Source organism: Salvelinus namaycush, chromosome 36, assembly GCF_016432855.1.
Source record: "Salvelinus namaycush isolate Seneca chromosome 36, SaNama_1.0, whole genome shotgun sequence".
In the NCBI taxonomy this organism is placed as follows: domain Eukaryota; kingdom Metazoa; phylum Chordata; class Actinopteri; order Salmoniformes; family Salmonidae; genus Salvelinus; species Salvelinus namaycush.
This window is the reverse complement of record NC_052342.1, coordinates 7,819,287-7,838,485: the sequence shown is the minus strand read 5'-3', so window position 1 is coordinate 7,838,485 and position 19,199 is coordinate 7,819,287. Positions and strand designations below refer to the sequence as shown.

Below are 19,199 nucleotides of genomic sequence, written 5' to 3'. Positions count from 1 at the left end.
ACTGTCAGTGTTTTCTCATCTCTCTCTAACATATTTACTGTCAGTGTTTTATCCTCTCTCTCTAACATATGTACTGTCAGTGTTTTCTCATCTCTCTCTAACATATGTACTGTCAGTGTTTTCTCATCTCTCTCTAACATATTTACTGTCAGTGTTTTCTCATCTCTCTCTAACATATTTACTGTCAGTGTTTTCTCATCTCTCTCTAACATATTTACTGTCAGTGGTTTATCCTCTCTCTCTAACATATTTACTGTCAGTGTTTTCTCATCTCTCTCTAACATATTTACTGTCAGTGTTTTCTCATCTCTAACATATTTACTGTCAGTGTTTTCTCATCTCTAACATATTTACTGTCAGTGTTTTCTCATCACTAACATATTTACTGTCAGTGTTTTCTCATCTCTCTTTAACATATTTACTGCAATGTTTTTTGTTTGTTATTATTACTCTTCTTAATCTACAACAGTACTTAAAAAACAAGGGACAGATGTTTCATCCAAATTAAGTATTTGCAGGGCATACTAAAATCCACAATCTAATTATTGAACAAAGAGGAAAAACAAATCTGGCAAGCGAAATTTGTTAAAAATTGTTCACAGTTGTGGGTAGACATCCCATGGCGATTCCGGTTATCCTAACTGTGCTAACATCGTGTGCTGGCTGGACAGATATTTGGACCCCTGTTATCTTTTGTTCAGTAATATTATTATTTTGTAATTACATTTTTAATGTGATTTCTTGAACATGAATTTATTTTTAATAGGATATTGCTACATTGTTTTTGTCCACATGAGGAGATTGGGGCTGAAGCTGCTTGATATTCTGTCTCAGTGAACATATTGGATTTTAAGTACCTCATAAGACACCCAATATAATATATTGATATCAAGAAAATGCCTCAACTCTAGGCTCTGTTGACTTATGGAAATATACGCAACGTATTAACCAGCACAGCTTGGCTTCCTAGGAAAATCTTTATTTAGACACTGTATAATATATACGCAAGAGGAAAAGGAAGATATTGCTACAGTCAATGTGATCATTTTTAATTGCCCTGTATGACCCAAAATGGCTACAGTTATAGAGTCTAAAGGGTATATAATCTACCTAAGGTGATATGAAATATATCAACATCACCATACAGATGCCCATTGAGCTCAATGGGTCCGTTTGTCCACAGGGGGGGCTGCAGTGCTGTCTATGAGAAGTTAAAGGGGCTGGGTTTGGATTTCCAATCACATTACTTCGGTCTCACCGTTTGTTCTTTAAAGGGGAAGTTTCATGATTAATTATTTATTGCTGTCTCAGAGCAGGTCTGGCCAGGGAACTGAACTTTCGATCTCACTGACGTGGTGCTCTGTGATAACCCTGTCACCTGTCCCTCTCAAGAGACGCTACTGTAGGGTAAATGTATGAAAGAGGGGGAGAGAGAGAGAAAGAAAGGGGGGGGCAGAGAGAGAGAGAGAGGGAGAGAAAAGAAGAAGAAAATGACAAGGCAAGAACGGGAGAGATGATGAAAAAGTGAGAGGGAAAGAAACTGGGAGGGATAGGGAGGGGAGGGAGAAAGAAGTTTGAGCGAGAGAAACAGATAAGATTTTTGTTGTCGTTTTTTAAAAATGGAATATTAAAACATACACTCTATCTGCAGTGATGCTGCTCAATATTTACATTACATTCCAGTCATCTCGCTGGCGCTCCCATCCAGAGCGACCCACAGGAGCAACCAGGGTCAAGCGCCCCGCCCAAAGGCAAATCGTCAGATACCCCCACCCATTCGACACGGGGACCCAAACCAGCGACCTCTCACCCACCGGCCCAACGCTCCCGACTGCCAGGTCACCCGCCGTCCCCAACCAGAGTTCCCCCCGAGAGCTACCCCTCAACCATCCAAGACCCCCCCCCCCCCCCCCCCCATCGCCACCTCCTCCAAGCCACCATCCCTTTCCAACCCAACCAAAACAACTACCCACCCGTTGTGCCAACAACCAATACAAATGATAAAAGATAAAAAAAGACAAGAACAAAGGAAAACAACAACAAAGTAAAAACAAAAGACATCAAGGACAATAAAAACTCAAACAGCAAGAGGCAGATTGTTAGCAGGCTAGAGAGAGTAGACTGGAGCTAGCTGTGATGTCTGTCTGTCTGTCTGTCTGTCTGTCTGTCTGTCTGTCTGTCTGTCTGTCTGTCTGTCTGTCTGTCTGTCTGTCTGTCTGTCTGTCTGTCTGTCTGTCTGTCTGTCTGTCTGTCTGTCTGTCTGTCTGTCTGTCTGTCTGTCTGTCTGTCTGTCTGTCTGTCTGTCTGTCTGTCTGTGCGTGCGTGCCTCCTCCAAAGCTGATGCTGCAGTGTAGATAGCAGGGTTTTGTTAAAGGGATCCCTGATATGTATTCTCCCTATTCTGGCTGGGGCTCATTAAAAGTGAGTGAAACCAAATTCAGGCTTGTTGGATGATGTAATTACAGCAAGCCTAACGAGGCCAAAGATTAATTAGCCCGGTGGGAGGCAGGCAGGGCAGATAGAAAATTAATCGGAGGGATCCCCACATTTCTCTCTCTCTCTTTCTTTCCCCCCTCTCTCCTCCGCTCCTTCTCTCTTTGGAGAGTAAGGGGACGTGACGCACATCTCAATGCCAGTCACTCCTCCAAGATGTGGAATCTTTCTCTCTCCCTCCCTCTCCCTCTCTCTCTCTCGGCTGCGGCTCCTTCTTTCTTTTATGATCCGACTCACTCCTCTCCCTCTCTGTCGCCATCCTAGTTCTGTCTCCCCTTCTTTATCTTTGTCTGTGTGTTTTAGTGTGTGTGTGTGTGTGTGTGTGTGTGTGTGTGTGTGTGTGTGTGTGTGTGTGTGTGTGTGTGTGTGTGTGTGTGTGTGTGTGTGTGTGTGTGTGTGTGTGTGTGTATGTGCCTGCCTGTGCCTGTATCTCTCTTTGGACTTGTCTCCCTTTAGAAAAGCCATCAGAGAGTTACAACAAAAACAACAAAAGTGGTTTGAGCTTTCCGCACTTTCCTCTAAGGAAACACAAACACCTTTGACAGGGAGGAATAAAACAAAACCGGCAGAGCAAGATGCTCTCGGCTGTAGTGAATCAACAGAAACACCAACACTCCTTTACAATTACAACTCTGCTATCCCTGCTACTACTGAACATAGCCGTGGAGCCTAGAGCAGCTGCTTGTTACAGTAGGGAGCTAACCGTATTGATCAATATCAAATTCTCATTAGTGCTCCGTCCCATATTTCAGAGACAAATCAAGGCCGTCTCGTACAGGTCTCCTGCTGCAGCTCCAATAGAAATGGATGGAGCAGGGCTCCACAGTCGGCTGACATGAGAGGTAGATCTCCCCAGTCATTGGCTCACATCAGATCATGACTAGTGGCTGTGGCTGTCCTTAAGATTTACAGCAGTGGAGGCTCCTCAGAGAAGGAAGGGCAGGACCTTCTCAGTGAATTTCATAAAAATGAAAATAGAGAAATGTAAAAAGTTTGAATTTTTAAATAAAACTAGACTAAATATGTTCCCGTCACCAAATAATTGATTAAAACGCACTGTTTTACAATGAAGGTTGCAGCATTAACTCTTGCAGCAGGAACTGACATGTTGTCCACCCAATCAAAGGATCAGAGAATGAATCTAGTACTGAAAGCATAAGCTACAGCTAGCTACTGTAGCACTGCAGTGCATAACATGTGGTGAGTATATGACTCAAAGAGAGTGAAAGACATTTCTTCAAAAAATATGGAGAGTCAAGAGAAAGGGAGAGAGAGACATTTCATCGTATTTTTTTCACTTTCAAGTTGCTAGCGAATGCAGCTGGCTAGTTCAGTCTACTCAAACACCCGGCTCAAGAGGGATGCAATGTTAGCTAGCTGGCTATGGTTATCGAACACTGGAACTTCAAGTCATGGTAAACTTTTGGTTTTATTAACTTATTTCCACTGGGGCCAGCCGGTGTAACTGCTAAACTACTTGCTGACTGTACACTGTTCTGCATGATTGTAGCGGGTTTACTAATGCATTAGTTCTATAACCTATTAGGTTATGAAGGTTTGGCTTGGAAAGTTTTTTTGCCTGGTCACAGACCGCTGGTGTTGTTCACTGAAGTCCAGGTGAGAGAGGAGGAGAGAGTGTAGATGCAAGAAGGAATTACAACGAGCAAAGGGATCATGCTGTTTGTATGTGGCTGCTATGAAAGTGAACTGTGTTTGTGTGTGATCAGGGGTGTATTCATCCAGCCGATTCTGTTAAAAAACGTTTCTTAAACGAAAGCAAATGGAACGAAACAGGGATAAACATATCTGAAATTGTCCAACAGAAACTCTAATTTGCAAATGTTGGACTAAAGATTATACCCTAGATCTGTTAGATGCAGGCAAGAGAGTACAAGGCAGTATTGAATGTATCACTGTCTGTTACCTTGATTACAAAAAAAGAATCCCTCGAACTGTGCCCCTACTTTGTAAACTTTCATTCATAGGCTAGGTTGTAGCAACCTCATGATGGGTATAGGGAACATTCAATTATCATGGAGTAGCCTAAAGCTATCGATGATACATTGAGCTGGGTGAATGGAATATGAATGACAGTCATCCAATATGCTGTAATAAAAATAAGTCCATGCTCATAAAAAAAATGATCGTCCTCCCTCATCTTAAATGGCACCGACCGCCACTGGTTTACAATACGTAACCTGACTGGGACAATGGAGACTAGCAGGGTGAGGGGTGTGTGTGTGTGTGTACGTGTGTGTGGAGGATAAGGGTGTGTGTGTGAGAGAGAGAAAGTGAGTGAGAGAGATTTTGTGTGTGGGTGTGCAATGTGTGTATGTTTGTGTGTGTTCGTGCTTCTGTGTGCGTGTGTGTGTCTTTCACGGTCTTATAGGTAGGAGGGATAATGCTGTCCTGTCTGTATGATTGTTGTTGTGTCTCAGGGGTGATGGTCAGAGACAGACAGTGTCTATCTGGAGGCGTGGGTGTGTGTTGCTCTTCTCTCTAGAGAGATTACTTTTGGGCAGCAGTCAGTCACCAAAAACTGCTTCTGATAAGAAGACAATTTCGGCTTCCACCACCTACAGTGAAACCACACAGATAATCGATGGAGTGTAGAATATTTCACCCACTTAAAGTGTAATAAGCATTTCATTCGATTTTTAAAGTCGCCTTGACATTACTGAATCAAAATAGTCAAAACGTAATATAATCCAGGATGAGTTCTACTCCACATCAAATTAAAAAACATGAATATAAAAAACGTAACGTTAACAAAATGTTCCTGATGGCTTTTATAAAGGTTATTTCCTAGGCTAGAGTTATTTCTAGACCTCCTAGGTTGTTTAGCGTACGTGTTTGATTTGAGCCTTCTGGAAAACACGGAAACACGCCCAGTAGAGATTAGCTCTGGCAGTCGTAGCATTCTGATTCATGCAAGAGTTCTTGGCAGTTCCCTGGCAACCAGCCAGCGCACTATGTCTTGAAACCACAGTCAACATCCTGCCCTTTCCACGGGCCCTCTCCATCCCTTCTCAGAAGTTCGTTTTGACCTTTCCGCTCACTCCGACGTCGCTCAGCTCCGGGCCCGCTGTGAGGCAGACGGTCAAGAGGAGTTCAATGTTGAACCTGCCCGGAATCGTTAAGAACGGAGGGGCTGATTGGTGCAACAGCTGGCCTAGCACCAGCTGCTACGCAATCAGGATGCAAAGCTGCCCCGCAGATGGCTCGGGAAACTTAGGAACTGTCAGTTCACAGCTTTGAACCTTAACCAATAAGAAACCAGGGTGGGCACACATCTGACCAATCAGGGCTGCATGTGGGAGGTCATGAGGTCACAGTAGTAGAACAAAGTGGGTAAGGGGAGCTAGCTGTTTCTGTTGTGGGTCTCTGTAGGGCTGGTGGACCCCTGTAGTGGACACAGAACCCCCAGAGTGGACTCACCATTTCCAGGCTCGCACTCCTCCAAGTCCTCGTCATCGCTGGGACACTCAGCAGATGCTACCAACAGATCATCCGTGTTCTAGAACAGAGATGGAGAAGGAGAAAGAGGCAGATAGAAGGGTGTGAGTGCGTGTTCTACTACCCAGACAGAGATACGTTTTTCCCTGACCATAGGACCTGTCCAGGAACAACTCGGCCCTGGTTGTAGGATAAAGTGTAACTAGGGTCCCTGGTCAGGTAGCCTAAACCTCGGGCCTTACCCATCATGCAACCTGTCATGCACGAAAGAACAAGGTAAGCCTATTGCAAAGTCATAACTTCAACTTAGTCATCACTCTGTTTCTGCTTTAGCCAAGTCGTTCATCATCGTCACGCAGAAACAGAAGGGCAACCGAGCTGACACCCCTTTATTTTGAGATCCCCACATAAAATACAACCCAGTGAAAACCAATTGTTGAAGTCCATCTAGCCCAGAGCCACAACGAGCTAGTGGAAGCTAGGCTAATAGCCCCCATACAAAAAGCCCATTCAGAACTCTGTTCTTCGTGTACTATCCCTCTCACCCACTTGTGCTGCTAGGAAGCACCTTGTCTAGTCTATTATCCTCAACCCCCAGGCTCAAGTTAATATTCAAGATGAGTTCAGCCTGATGGAATACAGGTGGGAGGGATGAGGGCTTTTAACATGGGCAGCCCAATTCCTTTGAGCACAGTGATCTGTTCACTGTCTGTACACAGAGTTTAACCTCTCTCCATCCATTATGTATCCACAGACAGGATGCATTTACTTATGTGTGTGTGGGTGTGTGTGTGGGTGTGCGTGTGTCTGTGAGAGCGAGATAGAGAGCGAGTGAGTGTGTGTGTGTGTGTGTGTGTGTGTGTGTGTGTGTCCATCTGGGCCTCTCAGATGGGCTTAATGAGAACATGGCAAAATCTGCATCTTCCATTTCATTTCCATCCTAAATGACCAGCTCTCCCTTTGATAACAAATATCGAATTATGTAACCTAGAATGAATTTCTAACATTCTGTGATTTCAAAGTAGTGGTCTTCTAGTATACAGTATATTTTATTTGTATTTTCTCTTTTTTGATATAGAAAGACATTAACGAGAAGGGGAGACAGATGTAGAGGAATGCAAATATGAAGGTGGGGTTGGAGTCCATGCCTAATAGTATTGGTATTTTTACGTTTACATTTTAGGAATACAGCTTCAAAACTAGATATCAAGGAATATCTGAAGTGAAAATATCCTCATGTTTGACAATAGCACTACAATAGAACTTGTATTTATTTATTGAGCTAGAGTGGTCCACTCAGTAACACTTGCTATTAGAATATACTAATTGCAGTCCACTCAGTAGCACATGCTATTAGAAGCTGTACATTGTCAAGGAATGATCTCAATTACGCCCCCTGGTGTTAGGAATGCAGACATTCACTTATTTCATCTGCGCAACCTGCCCAACCTGCACTGCTGATGTCTTGCTGCAATAGTTTCCACTCATGCAGGCCAGTGTTTCCCGAATCTCTTCTCGAGTACCAGATGCCAGTTATACTCATTTGATCTATTCTAGTACCAGCATCATTCAACGGGTCAACCAATCATCAAGCTCTTGATTAGTTGAATCAGGCGTGCTAGTACCTGAATATACCAAATGTAATGGCTGGTGGTACACGGAGTATTGTGACGTCGACCCTAGACACTGATCTTGGGTCAGTTTTGCATTTCCACCACTAACAGGTAAGGTTAAGATTGTAGGAGGGGAAGCTGACCCTAGATCTGTCCCAAAGGGAATCTTTGTCCGGAAAGGGCTCCTCGAGGTGAGGTTTGAGAGATCACATGCCCTGACTGTGCATAGGAGGGGCTCCTACGGATCATAGTTTACCCCAAACTACAGCCTCCAAATTGGGGTCAACGCAGGAGAAGTGATGACTTCCCCCATTCTGTAGCATCTAGTCTTCTATCAGGGTAAAAACGAACACATGAAAAAGTATGTTCTTCTCTAAACCATCAAAGCATTTTTTTTGTCATGGTCAAAGTGTCTCGCAACGGGTAGCAACGGGTAGCAACGGGTAGCAACGGGTAGCTCACAGCTTTTTTATTGCTCCGGCTTGCAGGAGAAATGTACATTTGGGTTCACTTGCCTATGTCCCGTCCCCCTGTCCCGTTGAGTGGTAGAGGGGCTACAGTCTCGTTAAACCAGTGCTGAGACATTAGCTTGGGCCCCGGCTGAGGCTGTATAGTATACATACTGTAGTGCAATTACCGAGTTGGCTCTAGCGCAAAAACGCCACCACAGACTCCCTAAGATGGCCTATTAACTACACAGACGACAGAGTGTGTGTATCCTGTGTGTGTGTGTGTGTGTGTGTGCTGGGACGCAAAGCTAGCTAGCTCCATGTAAACACTGCATGACTAATGAATGGGCCATGTGGACAGGGTTGAGACGATCGAAACCTTGTTAATAAACCGGTGAAGTGGGAGCTTTGACAGTGTGCGGGCCTTCTTGTTCTATACTAGTATTCTTTATTAGCCCAGCGCCTATGTTTTTAAGGATGTGCGTACGACCACAAACTTTTCTATAGGAATAGGAGTGCCCCATCAGATCAGCTGCCCAGGAAATGGAAGTGAGAAAATCAATAGGATCTCTCTTAGTTGTTGAACGTTACCGTGTGATCTGGGCTTCTACGGCTGTAAAGGGATGGAGCTGTTTCAGCCATGGTTGTAATGTGTCATATGGGATTTGGGGGGTGACATGTTCGCTTTTCCTTCGTCTTTGTCCTCATTGTCTTTCTGCTCCCACTAGTTTTCTTTCGACCCCCAAAACTCAATACTCATACTCTGTCTCTTCCTGTCCTCTCTCCCTCCATTTCTCTGTCTCCTCTGTCTCCTCTGTCTCCCCCTCTCTCTCTGTTTGCCTCCGTCTGCTTCTCAACACTCCACCTCTCCTCCCCTTCCTCCATTTCCCTTTCCCTATCCCTGTCTCCACCCCCTTCCTCCATTTCCCTCTCCCCGTCTCCACTCTCTCTTTGTCCGCCTGTGTTCGTCAGGGAGAGACAGCAAGGCGAGCTCGCCGGGCCGTGAAAACGACACATCAGCCATTAGTGGAGCAAAAGGGACACATACCAGGAAGAGCAGGGCAATGACAGAGCCATCCGTTAGAGTGGGGAAAGCTGGGTTAGCCCAACAAAGCATCGGCTGACTGGGGAGCGTTAAGGAGGCTTAGATCATATACTTTGTCATCGTGGTACTTGGTTGAGTAACTCGTTCGTAATGACTTCTTTCCCCGGGTTTTGCTTTTCGTAATAAAAGGTTATTCGGGATGATCATGTACGCCCGTATAGGCACAAGGCAATATAGCAACGCTGTTCAAATTTGGGAACATCTCTGAGAAATGTGGAAGAACTGTTTATTGCCTATAAAAACACACGGCAGGACTAGGACTTGTGTTATGACTTGGTGCGGCGCATGTCAAGCAATAAACATTACGCTCGTTAATTATGAACAGCGCCGCGGTGGAGCGCCATACAAACAGAAACACCAGCTATCTGCTAGAGCTGAATGTGCCTCTGGGCACCAGGACGCCTACAGACGTTTCTCAAGATGGCTGTCTATTTCACAGCACACAAAACAACACCCGCTAAGGAGCCTTGTCATTACACCCTTCTACACACGGATGTCTAGTCTGCCTAGAGGCCAGTAGAGAGACATTGATATGGAATACACATTGAGTGACACATCCATGCGTTCTAGACACACACGCAGAGACGGAGACAGGCACGTAAAATATGAGCAGTACATATCCAGTTTAGGTTACACCGATCTTACGTTTAACTAGCTTGGCACAGAGAGTAGCTAAACCGCAGACCACCAGGGAAGAGGTCATCAGATATAACACTGGCAATGGCCCAAATGGAACCATATTCCCCATCTAGGGCACTACTTTTGACCAGGGCAGATAGGGCTCTGGTCAAAAGTAGTGCACTGTTTAGGGAAAAGGGTGCCATTTGGGATGCACACACAACACGTAATGGAACGCTACAGGGGTCACCGAGCTCCATTCCTAATAGTAGAGGCAGTGGGAGCATTCACTTTGGAAGGGCAATCTGCCTGTATTGATAATGGTACCAGCGCTACTACTGTTGCATTATACACACAGGACTTTGGAAGGATGAAGTAGCTAGCAGCATTGATCTTTGTACAGTCCACACTGTCTGATCTCCTCTTCTACTCCCCTTCTCCAAACCGATGGATAGAGTACACAGGCAGCCCCTGCCTGCTTTGATAACGCCGTATAGAGATAATTAAGCTCATTTTCCACCCATTTATTGAATTTAGCGAGGCTGAAATCAAAGGACTGTGGCTCCGGCTACGCAGCGCGATGAGGGAAGGATGATGCTGGGAAAAGTCCCAAAAGGTAAACAAACAACGGTGCCCAAACGCGAACATTCAATTAGATAAGACTTGATTGGTGTTTGCAGTGCGGCAGCTAGTAGCATAAGACGCCCACATCTCTCTAGTCTACCCTTACACCCCCTCACCCCCCCCCCTGTCACCCTCCGCCTCTTCTTTTCTCTCTCTCTCACATCCCTCTTGCTCTCCGTCTCTCCATATTTCTCCATCCCTCTCTCCGAGAAGCTTTTAGTTCCACACATTAATTAGCACTGTTGTTATTGGCTGAGGAGAGAAAGAGAGAGAGAGAGAGAGAGACACAGACGAGCCTTCGTTTTCAAGTGTGGTGAGTTAGGAAGATGGAGGGAAAGAGAGATGGGAGAAAGAAAGAGGGGGAGGTAGGTAGTTCGTATGAGAGCAATGTCCTTAGGCATTGGTTGTCAAAGGTAGGCTGTCAGGCCAAGAGGTTTGTGTGATTGATCTCAGGTAAGCTTCTGAGGACAAGGAGGGTGATAATGAACAAGCTATTTGAGAGAAACCCAATGTTAATGTTACTTCTAGCTTAACGTCTTTGCCATGCAACACCACGCAAGTCTTTTGAAATGACAGAAACAGCCACAGCTTGTTAGAACTGCGCTTTACCTAACCTAACCTTATAGGCTCAGCATGGTCAATCTGACATCTGGATGCTGCCTCCGCAGAAAGAGCATTCATACTTCTTGCGCTTGGCGGACCACAGCAGAACTGTTGTGAAGGAAGTTGTCAAGGAAGAGAGTTGGTGTTTCTACAGGACCTCCCGCCCTCACCTACCGTCAACCAATCACGTCAACGCGGAGGTATTACGGAGCCAAACAGAGCCCTCTGCATGGTTCCGTAACATGGGAGGCGCCCGGCGATGCGGCACAGAGCTCGATTTGGCCTCCACAAGCCTCCAGAGGCTCCGCGATTGCGCGATTGACAGCACAAGCATAAATTGAGCCGACCTAAAATTGCAGATGTGTGTTGTTTGAACTTTTGGGACTATTCCGTTTGTTCAAGTTGTGTCAGGTAAGCTCAATCAATATAGCATTTCTCTCTGGGCGCCTGGATCCTAATGCTATTCTAATGCTACACCACCACACAACTGCAGCAGACTGCTAATGTAGCTGCGCTGTATTACATCACAATGCACGCGGCTTGAGGCTAATTAACAGACGGTATGGGCTGTGAAATTGGAAGAAATGATTCCCTCTCTTGGAGGACACAGGCCTGTTATTACAGCTTATTGTGGGTTGCGTGGGGACTGGGCGGCATTGTGACAACATACGGACTGTGTGTGACTGTGTGTCTACAGTAGTTGACCTAATAGCTCTATCTCCCGTTGTTCCCCAATTGCCACTTCCAGGATTGGTGGATCGAGTGATCGTAACATGTTGAGATTAGTGCTAGGAAAACTTAGCCTTTGTATGGGGACGTGTATACTAGACACACGGGTAGTGCGCGGTCACTCAAACACACACGCACACAGGATAACAACATGTTGAGAGGGTGAGGCAGTGTAATTGAGGCAAGCAATTTATTTGCGTTTATTCCTTCGATGCCACAACTGTCTGGCTACGTGTGATTGGTCTGGATGGATGTGATTCATATTGCCTCTAACAATGTGTCTGGGCTTCGATTTGTGATTTTGCTTTAGAAGAAATCAAAACACCCGTCTGGATTGCTCTAATGGGGTATACTAGACTTGTTAACGGGTTCGTTTGAAGTCCTGAATGTCAATCTTTGGCCAAACAGAGAGTACGTTGCTACAGAAAGTTTGTATGATTCTGTAGAGAGGAATAACTACTATGAAACAGTCATGACCCTTGTCCCCCCCCCCCCCCCCCCCCCCCCCACTCACTCTGGGAAGAAGTTATAAGAACATATCTAGGATCAAAGTATAATCACCATTTGTGAGGGAAAATCCCAAACTGGCCTCAGATCAGTGTCAACCCAGCCTCCCCCCCTCACCTCCTCCCCACTCCACTCCAGTTCCCCCCTCATCACCTCCCCCCCACTTCACCCCAGTTTCCTCCCCCCCACCCCAGTCCCCCCCTCACCTCCTCCCCACTCCACCCCAGTCCTCCCCTACTAACCTGTGTGACACTGTCCCTCATGGTGGGTGAACGCTGCTTGCGGGTGGTGGTGGTAGCCATGGTCGTGGTTGTCTCCATGATGGTGGTGGACATGTCGGCCAGCGGCGTGGTGCTGGTGGTGTCCGTGGTGAGCACCGAGGGCACGTCGCCCACTAGCCGCAGGTTGCCCTTGGCCTGCACATTGGGGTCGCCCTCGGCTGCCAGCTTGAGCACCTGCAGCCCGTTGTAGTAGAGGCCCGAGATCTGGCCCTGGAAGTGACGGGCCTTGTCGCCGCCACCACCACCGATCTTGATGAACGCCTGGCTGTTGAAGATGGTCAACTGTCGACCTAGTGGAGGGAGGAGAGAAAGTCGGGGAGATGCAGAAAGGAGAAAGAGGAAGGAGAGAGGTGGGAGATAAAATGAGGGTAGGAGAAAGAGAAAGGGGGTGAAGATAGACAGGTGGGGCAGAGAAACAAATAGAGAGAGAAGAAGAGAAAGAAAACAGCGGAAAGAGGAGAGAGAAGCGGCGAAGGAAGACACCATCAGTCTTTGTCTCTTCGTAGGCTGCACAACACACATCCAAATTCACCACACTCACACACAGACAGACAGACAGACAAACAATGGGGGACAGTATCCATCACATGGGGGGATTTTCCCCTGGTAACGCGTTAAGGAGATTGGAACCTTGCCTGAGCCGTGCTGCTACAGGTGGCGGCCATTATGACTCGACTCCGACACACGCGGGCCACTCAGTTTCACAGCAGAGCCTGAAGAATGTGGAAACTTGGCAGTCTAATAGATTGCAGGGTGTAGCCCTGGGCTGACCCTGAGGCTGGGGGCTGGGTGGAGTCGCATCGCATTCTCCATAGAGATGGAATACATTACAGAGCCCGGTGTCATCGACCCTAATGCACCTGAGACACAGCACAAATGATGAAGTGCCTCGGACAGACAAAAACAAAAAAGAAGCCCATCCCAAAGTATGGAGATGGAGAAGCCGTTTAGGAAAAATAAACCACTTTGGAGGAAATAGTTTAATGTTTAATTCAACAGCGCTCTCTCTTCTGGTCCTCCAGTCATTACTATGCATCTGGATTGGACAGATGAGGGTTCGGCTCATTTGCATGTTCCATTACTAATGTGTTACCAGGGGTTGGTGGAGGGGGGTGATCTGAAGATCCCTTTTTTCTTTGCTGATATCAATCCTCTTTTCTTTCCCCTCTTCTTCCCTCACACTTGTTTTCACAGTGGATGGGGTGTCATGCTGGGCCAATCAGGTTGGATATCAGAAGTGATGACCCTTGACCACATTAATGGGCCTCCCGGGGGGGTGTGGTGGGGGGAGAGGAGGATTACTGTAGAATATTGTTTCGGAGGAAGTGGGTTAAAATGAGACTTGATGAGGTAATTACTGCAGAGAGGGGAAGGAGCAGAGGGGAAGCCAAATTGGCCCTCTTTATGGATTAATCAATGCCTGTTGGGAGAGTGCGTGTGTGTGTGTGTGTGTGTGTGTGTGTGTGTGTGTGTGTGTGTGTGTGTGTGTGTGTGTGTGTGTGTGTGTGTGTGTGTGTGTGTGTGTGTGTGTGTGTGTGTGTGTGTGTGTGTAATAGATCGTGCACACTAGTATGTGTGGGATGGACTCCCCAGTGATGACAGATCATGGTAATGGAATACTTTGAGTGTGTGTGTGTGTGTGTGTGTGTGTGTGTGTGTGTGTGTGTGTGTGTGTGTGTGTGTGTGTGTGTGTGTGTGTGTGTGTGTGTGTGTGTGAGTGTGTGTGTGTGGAATGTGTGCAATTATAAAGATTATGTTTACATTTCTACCTTACTGTCCTCTACATTACAAACCCCTAGAGGATAGACTTCAATCATTTAGAGGACAGAAATGGAAAATAGCTCCCATTCCCTTTCAATTAAGAGAAAAAACATGACTTTCTTACTGGCTTAATAAGGTATTGTGCGCATGTCTGCGTGTGTACGTGTGTGTGTGTGTATGAGCATGTCTATGCCTGTGTGTGCATGCTGTGTGCATAAAGCCTCCAGTGAGACAGTCCATTACACATGCCATCATGAGATGTGATCATTAGATCCATCTGAACCCCAATAGGGATACTCTCCCATCCCCTAACGATGACACTTAAAAGGAAAAATCGACTCTGAAACTATATTTTGGTATTTGTTTCATTAGTCCACTGTTAATACAGTCCTAATCTCAGTTACACAGAAGTAAATGTCATTTCACCCCATTTCAGCCGATGGAATCTGGTGGAAACCGTTTATCATCTGCAAACGGACATGAAAATCATTGCACCGGTTGGAGCACCGTTTTCGCCCAATCCTGATTCGTCCAAATAATCAATGACGAAAACCCCAAAGCAGGAACTACTGCCTTGACAGATTCTCGCCGTTTCATCTGTCCACGACAATCTGTCCACGAGAATGTTTCTGTTTTTGTCAGCAGTCAAGTTTTCAAGATATTGGACTTTCAAGAAGCAAAGTGTCACCGGCCACATCATCACGACGATGCAAAACGCATCATGTCATGAAAACTTGACCGCTGAAATGCAACAACAATGTGGGACTGTATCAACAGTGGACTAATGAAAGAAATACCAAAAGATAGTTATTGAGTGGAGTTTTCCTTTAAAGGCATATGCGCTGTTGCCATAATACCGTAGCTCTCGCTCACTGTTATCTCTGTGAAGATGCTGCTCAACATGTTTTGTTGGGGAAAGTGATAGTGGTGAAGGGAAGCGAGAGACTTGGTAGAGGATGGACATCAGCAAGGAAAATTCGTCAGAACATTGGCACGTACTAGGTACAAGTGTGCGCACATACACACGCTAACACGTACTATACACGTGCACGCGCACACGTTGAAGCGTACACACACCACATGTTGTTCACACACGCTTTCAGCCCCTACACACACCCACACACTCACTCTTGATCTCCTCCCACACACGTACTCGGTCCCCCACTGTGAGGGAGGATCATCTCTTGTCCTTGACCAGAGGACGGAGACACACACGTCAGCCCAGTGGCTCTCCTGTTTCAGAGGTGCTGTCTCAGCAACCCTATCTCTCTAGGGGAGGTCCAGACTCCAGATAGGCAGACAGCAGAGGCGAGGACACGGTCCGTCTGTCTCAGAGCCTGGATATTAAATCACCTCTCAGCTTACCACGCTCTATCGTGGCCACCCAACCACTCCTGTACCTAACATTCTCCCCTGTGAGTATAGTGATGCTCAGTGAGAAGACTGAAATGAGATTTTCTTCTTAGGGGCAAGAGTTTTATCATGATCAGGTCGCGCGGTCAGGAACAACTCTTGTTCCAAATGAGTGCAGTGATCATCAGAAAACTACTAAGGTGAAATATGGAATTTCCAGTAGCTATGTGGAAGCTAGGGAATACTGTATACAGCCGAGTGATACTTTTAGCCTGTTAAAGTGTTGTTGTACACAGTTATGTTGTACCGTGAGAAGTTAGTGCGTGTGCTGAGAGGAAGTGAACTAAAACAGTCAAGTATCCAACACTTGAGAGGTCCTTGAAGACATTCTATTACCTCCTGAACATCAGTCAGAGGAAAAAGTGCCCTCCGGAAGAGAGAGGGAATCAGTGTTTGTTTGTGTGGCTGTCTGATGGAGAGGATACTAACAGGAGCTGATGAAGTTATTGTTTTGGGGCCTGCCGGGTCAAATTGAAACTGACGTGTCACTTCAGGGGCCATTTAGGCTGGGGTGGGGAGGTTTAGGAGGAGGAGAAGGGAAGGTCTTGGCACGACTTGCAATCGGACAGCTTAAGACACAACGGGTGTGTGTGTGTGTGTGTGTGTGTATTTGTGTGTGCATAATAACTTGCGTGAGCTGTCAGATGTGTCAGGGAGGTGACCTTTATGTGCGTTACAGATGGCCTTTTGGAACACCACATTTTTTCTCTGTGTGTGTGTGTGTGTGTGTGTGTGTGTGTGTGTGTATGTGTGTGTGTGTGTGTGCAGTGTTTGTCCTCTCAGTGGACAGCCCCGGGCTGGAGGTGCATTTATGAGGGTTTATTGGACCAATTTGTGTCTTGAATCAGGTGGCAGTGGTCCGGTCTCCCTCTCTCCCTGGGCCCTTATGATGATGCACTATTTGGCCTTAGGGCCCAGGGCTGGGCTGGCACAGAGACTCTAAAATCTGGGCTGAGAAGACAGCCACTAGCTGGTCTTCATTAAAACACTTATTCAGGAAGACACACACACTACTACCTAATTAACTTCAGCCCTGTCAACTGTAGAGTGATGGACGTCGCTCTGCACTAAAGGAGCTTAAGTCACTTAGGTGACGGTCTCTCTCTCCCTCCCACTCTCTATCCCACTTGCTGTTACATTATATTGTCTGCTCTCACTTTCTGTCTAACTATATCTCACTGTCTTTCTATCTATTTTATATGGGAATATTTTCAGAGTAGCTTCCCCAACACCGCTCTCTGCCACCAGCTTCCTCTCCCTCTTCCTATATCATTAGAACATGGCTGTATTGTGTGTTATTCCTGGGTGTCTCGTCCCCTGCTGAACGCACATGGATGTTTTGTGTTCTAATCCGTGTGGGAGAACATCCAGTCAATTTGACTGACAGGGGATGACGCTAGCTAGATAGCGCTGGGGATAAGAATAGCACTACGGAAAACATGTACTGTAGACAGAGAACATGCTAGAAAGCAGAGAGAGAGATAAACGAGGGATTTAATGGTGAATAAGAGGGAAGGAGGAGAATTTCTGTATGCAGAGTGAAGATGACAGCCAAACAGATAGCTTAGCATGTTGTTATGTAAATCTTTTGAGCTAGAGAGAGAAGTCTGCATTGGAGTGTCATAACACTCCGGCCTCATCACGACCCTCTCCAAGGCCTCTCACATGGGATCTGTCATCAGTGCCACAACCTGGAAAATAGTCCCAGTTGTTTGGTTGCTCGTAAAAACAAGACAGGATCAGGGAAGCAAAAGAAGGGGGGGTGGGGTCGGGGGGTGGCGGTGTTCAAAGCATTATGGACCTCAATCACTCGCGCCTTTCCCAAATCACAAGGGGGCTTAGCGACTGATAGCCTAGCAAGCTGGCCAGGAGGTGAGAGATGCATTGCCTCTTCGATTTCCTCACTGAGGGCATGAGCCTACGATCCCCTGGCACCGATCCTATGACCCATGTTATGAACCCCTTGTGTAGCGGCAAAGGGTGGGGGGGGGGGGGGGGGGGGGGCAAATGCAGCTAGCTAGTTTGTGGGAGTGGGATGCTATATTAGCTAGCTGGCTATGGCTATCCAACACTGGAACTCTTCCAAGTCAAGGTAAGCTTTTGGTTTTATTCATTTATTTCCACCGGTGTAACTGCTAAACTGCTTGCTGCTGACTACTGCATGGTTGTAGCAGGTTTACTAACGCGTTAGTTCTAGTAGCTATGTTGACTATGACGTTAATATGGTGACAATGGTGACAATGTAGGCTGTGTGTAGCAGTTAGCGGTTATGATATGAAGGTTTGGCTTGGAAAGGTTTTTTCACCAGATAGCAAACAGCTGATGTGTTGACCACTGAAGTCCACAATCGAAGGGAAAAGGTGAGAACGGGAGAGATTAGATGTGTGAAGGAACTATACAGTGATCAAAGGGATTATGCTGTTTGTATGTGGCTGCTATGAAAATGAATGTGTTTACCGCGTGATCAAGGTTGTACTCATTCCGCCGATTCTGTTGAAAAACGTTTCTTAAACGGAAGCAAACGGAACGAAACGGGGATAAACATACCTGAATTTGTCCAATAGAAACTCTCGTTTGCAAGTGTTGGACTAATAATTACCCCCTAGATCAGCTAGGCGGTGTGTGTGAATGTCTGTCACCTTGATTACTCAAATTTCTCTCAACCTTTCATTCATAGACTAGGTTGTAGCAACCTCGTGATGGGTATAGGGAAAATTTGAGTATAACGTAGTAGCCTAAACCTATCGATGCTACATTGAGCTGTGTGAATGGAATATGAATGACAGTCGTCCAATATGCTGTAATAGAAATAAGGCCATGCTCATAAAAAAAGTACTGTATTTGTCCTCATCTAAAACAGCACCGACTGCCACTGAGAGGGAAATATCAGTAAGATATATTTTTGGCGAGAGAAAACACCAAAATGGGTTCAATTGCTTTCGTTGTTGTTCTCTCCCAATTGTTAAAAACTTCTTAGGGCTAGGCCCCTTTTTTTCTCAATTTCCTCCTGAATGACGTGCCTAAAGTAACCTGCCTGTAGCTCAGGCCCTGAAGCCAGGATATGCATATAATTGGTACCATTGGAAGGAAAACACTTTGAAGTTTGTAGAAATGTTAAAATAATGTAGGAGAATATAACACAATAGATATGGTAGGAGAAAATCCAAAGAAAAACCAACCTGGATTATTTTTTTGAGAGTCCATCCTCTTAGAAATGCAAGAGAAAGGTCATATTGTAAATTAGGGTTATTCCTATGGCTTCCACAGGGTGTCAGCAGTCTATTTTCAAGGTTTCAGGCTTGTAACTTCAAAAATTAATAAGAAAGTTTTAAGTTTTAGGTAGATTTTCGGATTCCTTTCTCTGCAAGTTGAACGAGTGGATTACTCAAATCGATGGCGCCAACTAAACTGACTTTTTGGGATATAAAGAAGGATTTTATCTAACAAAACGACACTACATGTTATAGCTGGGACCCTTTGGATGACAAATCAGAGGAAGATGTGAATATTTAATCTTTATATGTGAATGTATGAAACCTGTACTGGT

The 19,199-nt window shown here is 45.8% G+C and overlaps 1 protein-coding gene across 3 annotated transcripts in view; it reads right to left on the bottom strand.

The window, feature by feature from the left end:
* Positions 1–19,199, bottom strand: part of LOC120030344 (neurexin-2-like) — an 848,849-nt gene that overhangs the window by 19,046 nt on the left and 810,604 nt on the right. The window contains exons 13-15 of one of the 3 annotated variants that reach the window (XM_038975719.1): positions 12,449–12,768; positions 5,932–6,010; positions 3,971–3,973 (exon numbers count right to left, since the gene is read on the bottom strand). In XM_038975719.1, the coding sequence (XP_038831647.1) occupies positions 3,971–3,973; positions 5,932–6,010; positions 12,449–12,768 (402 nt within the window). Of the gene's footprint in view, positions 1–3,970; positions 3,974–5,931; positions 6,013–6,857; positions 6,889–12,439; positions 12,769–19,199 lie in introns of those variants that run through there. The other 2 variants (XM_038975718.1, XM_038975720.1) reach the window with 2 other exon arrangements.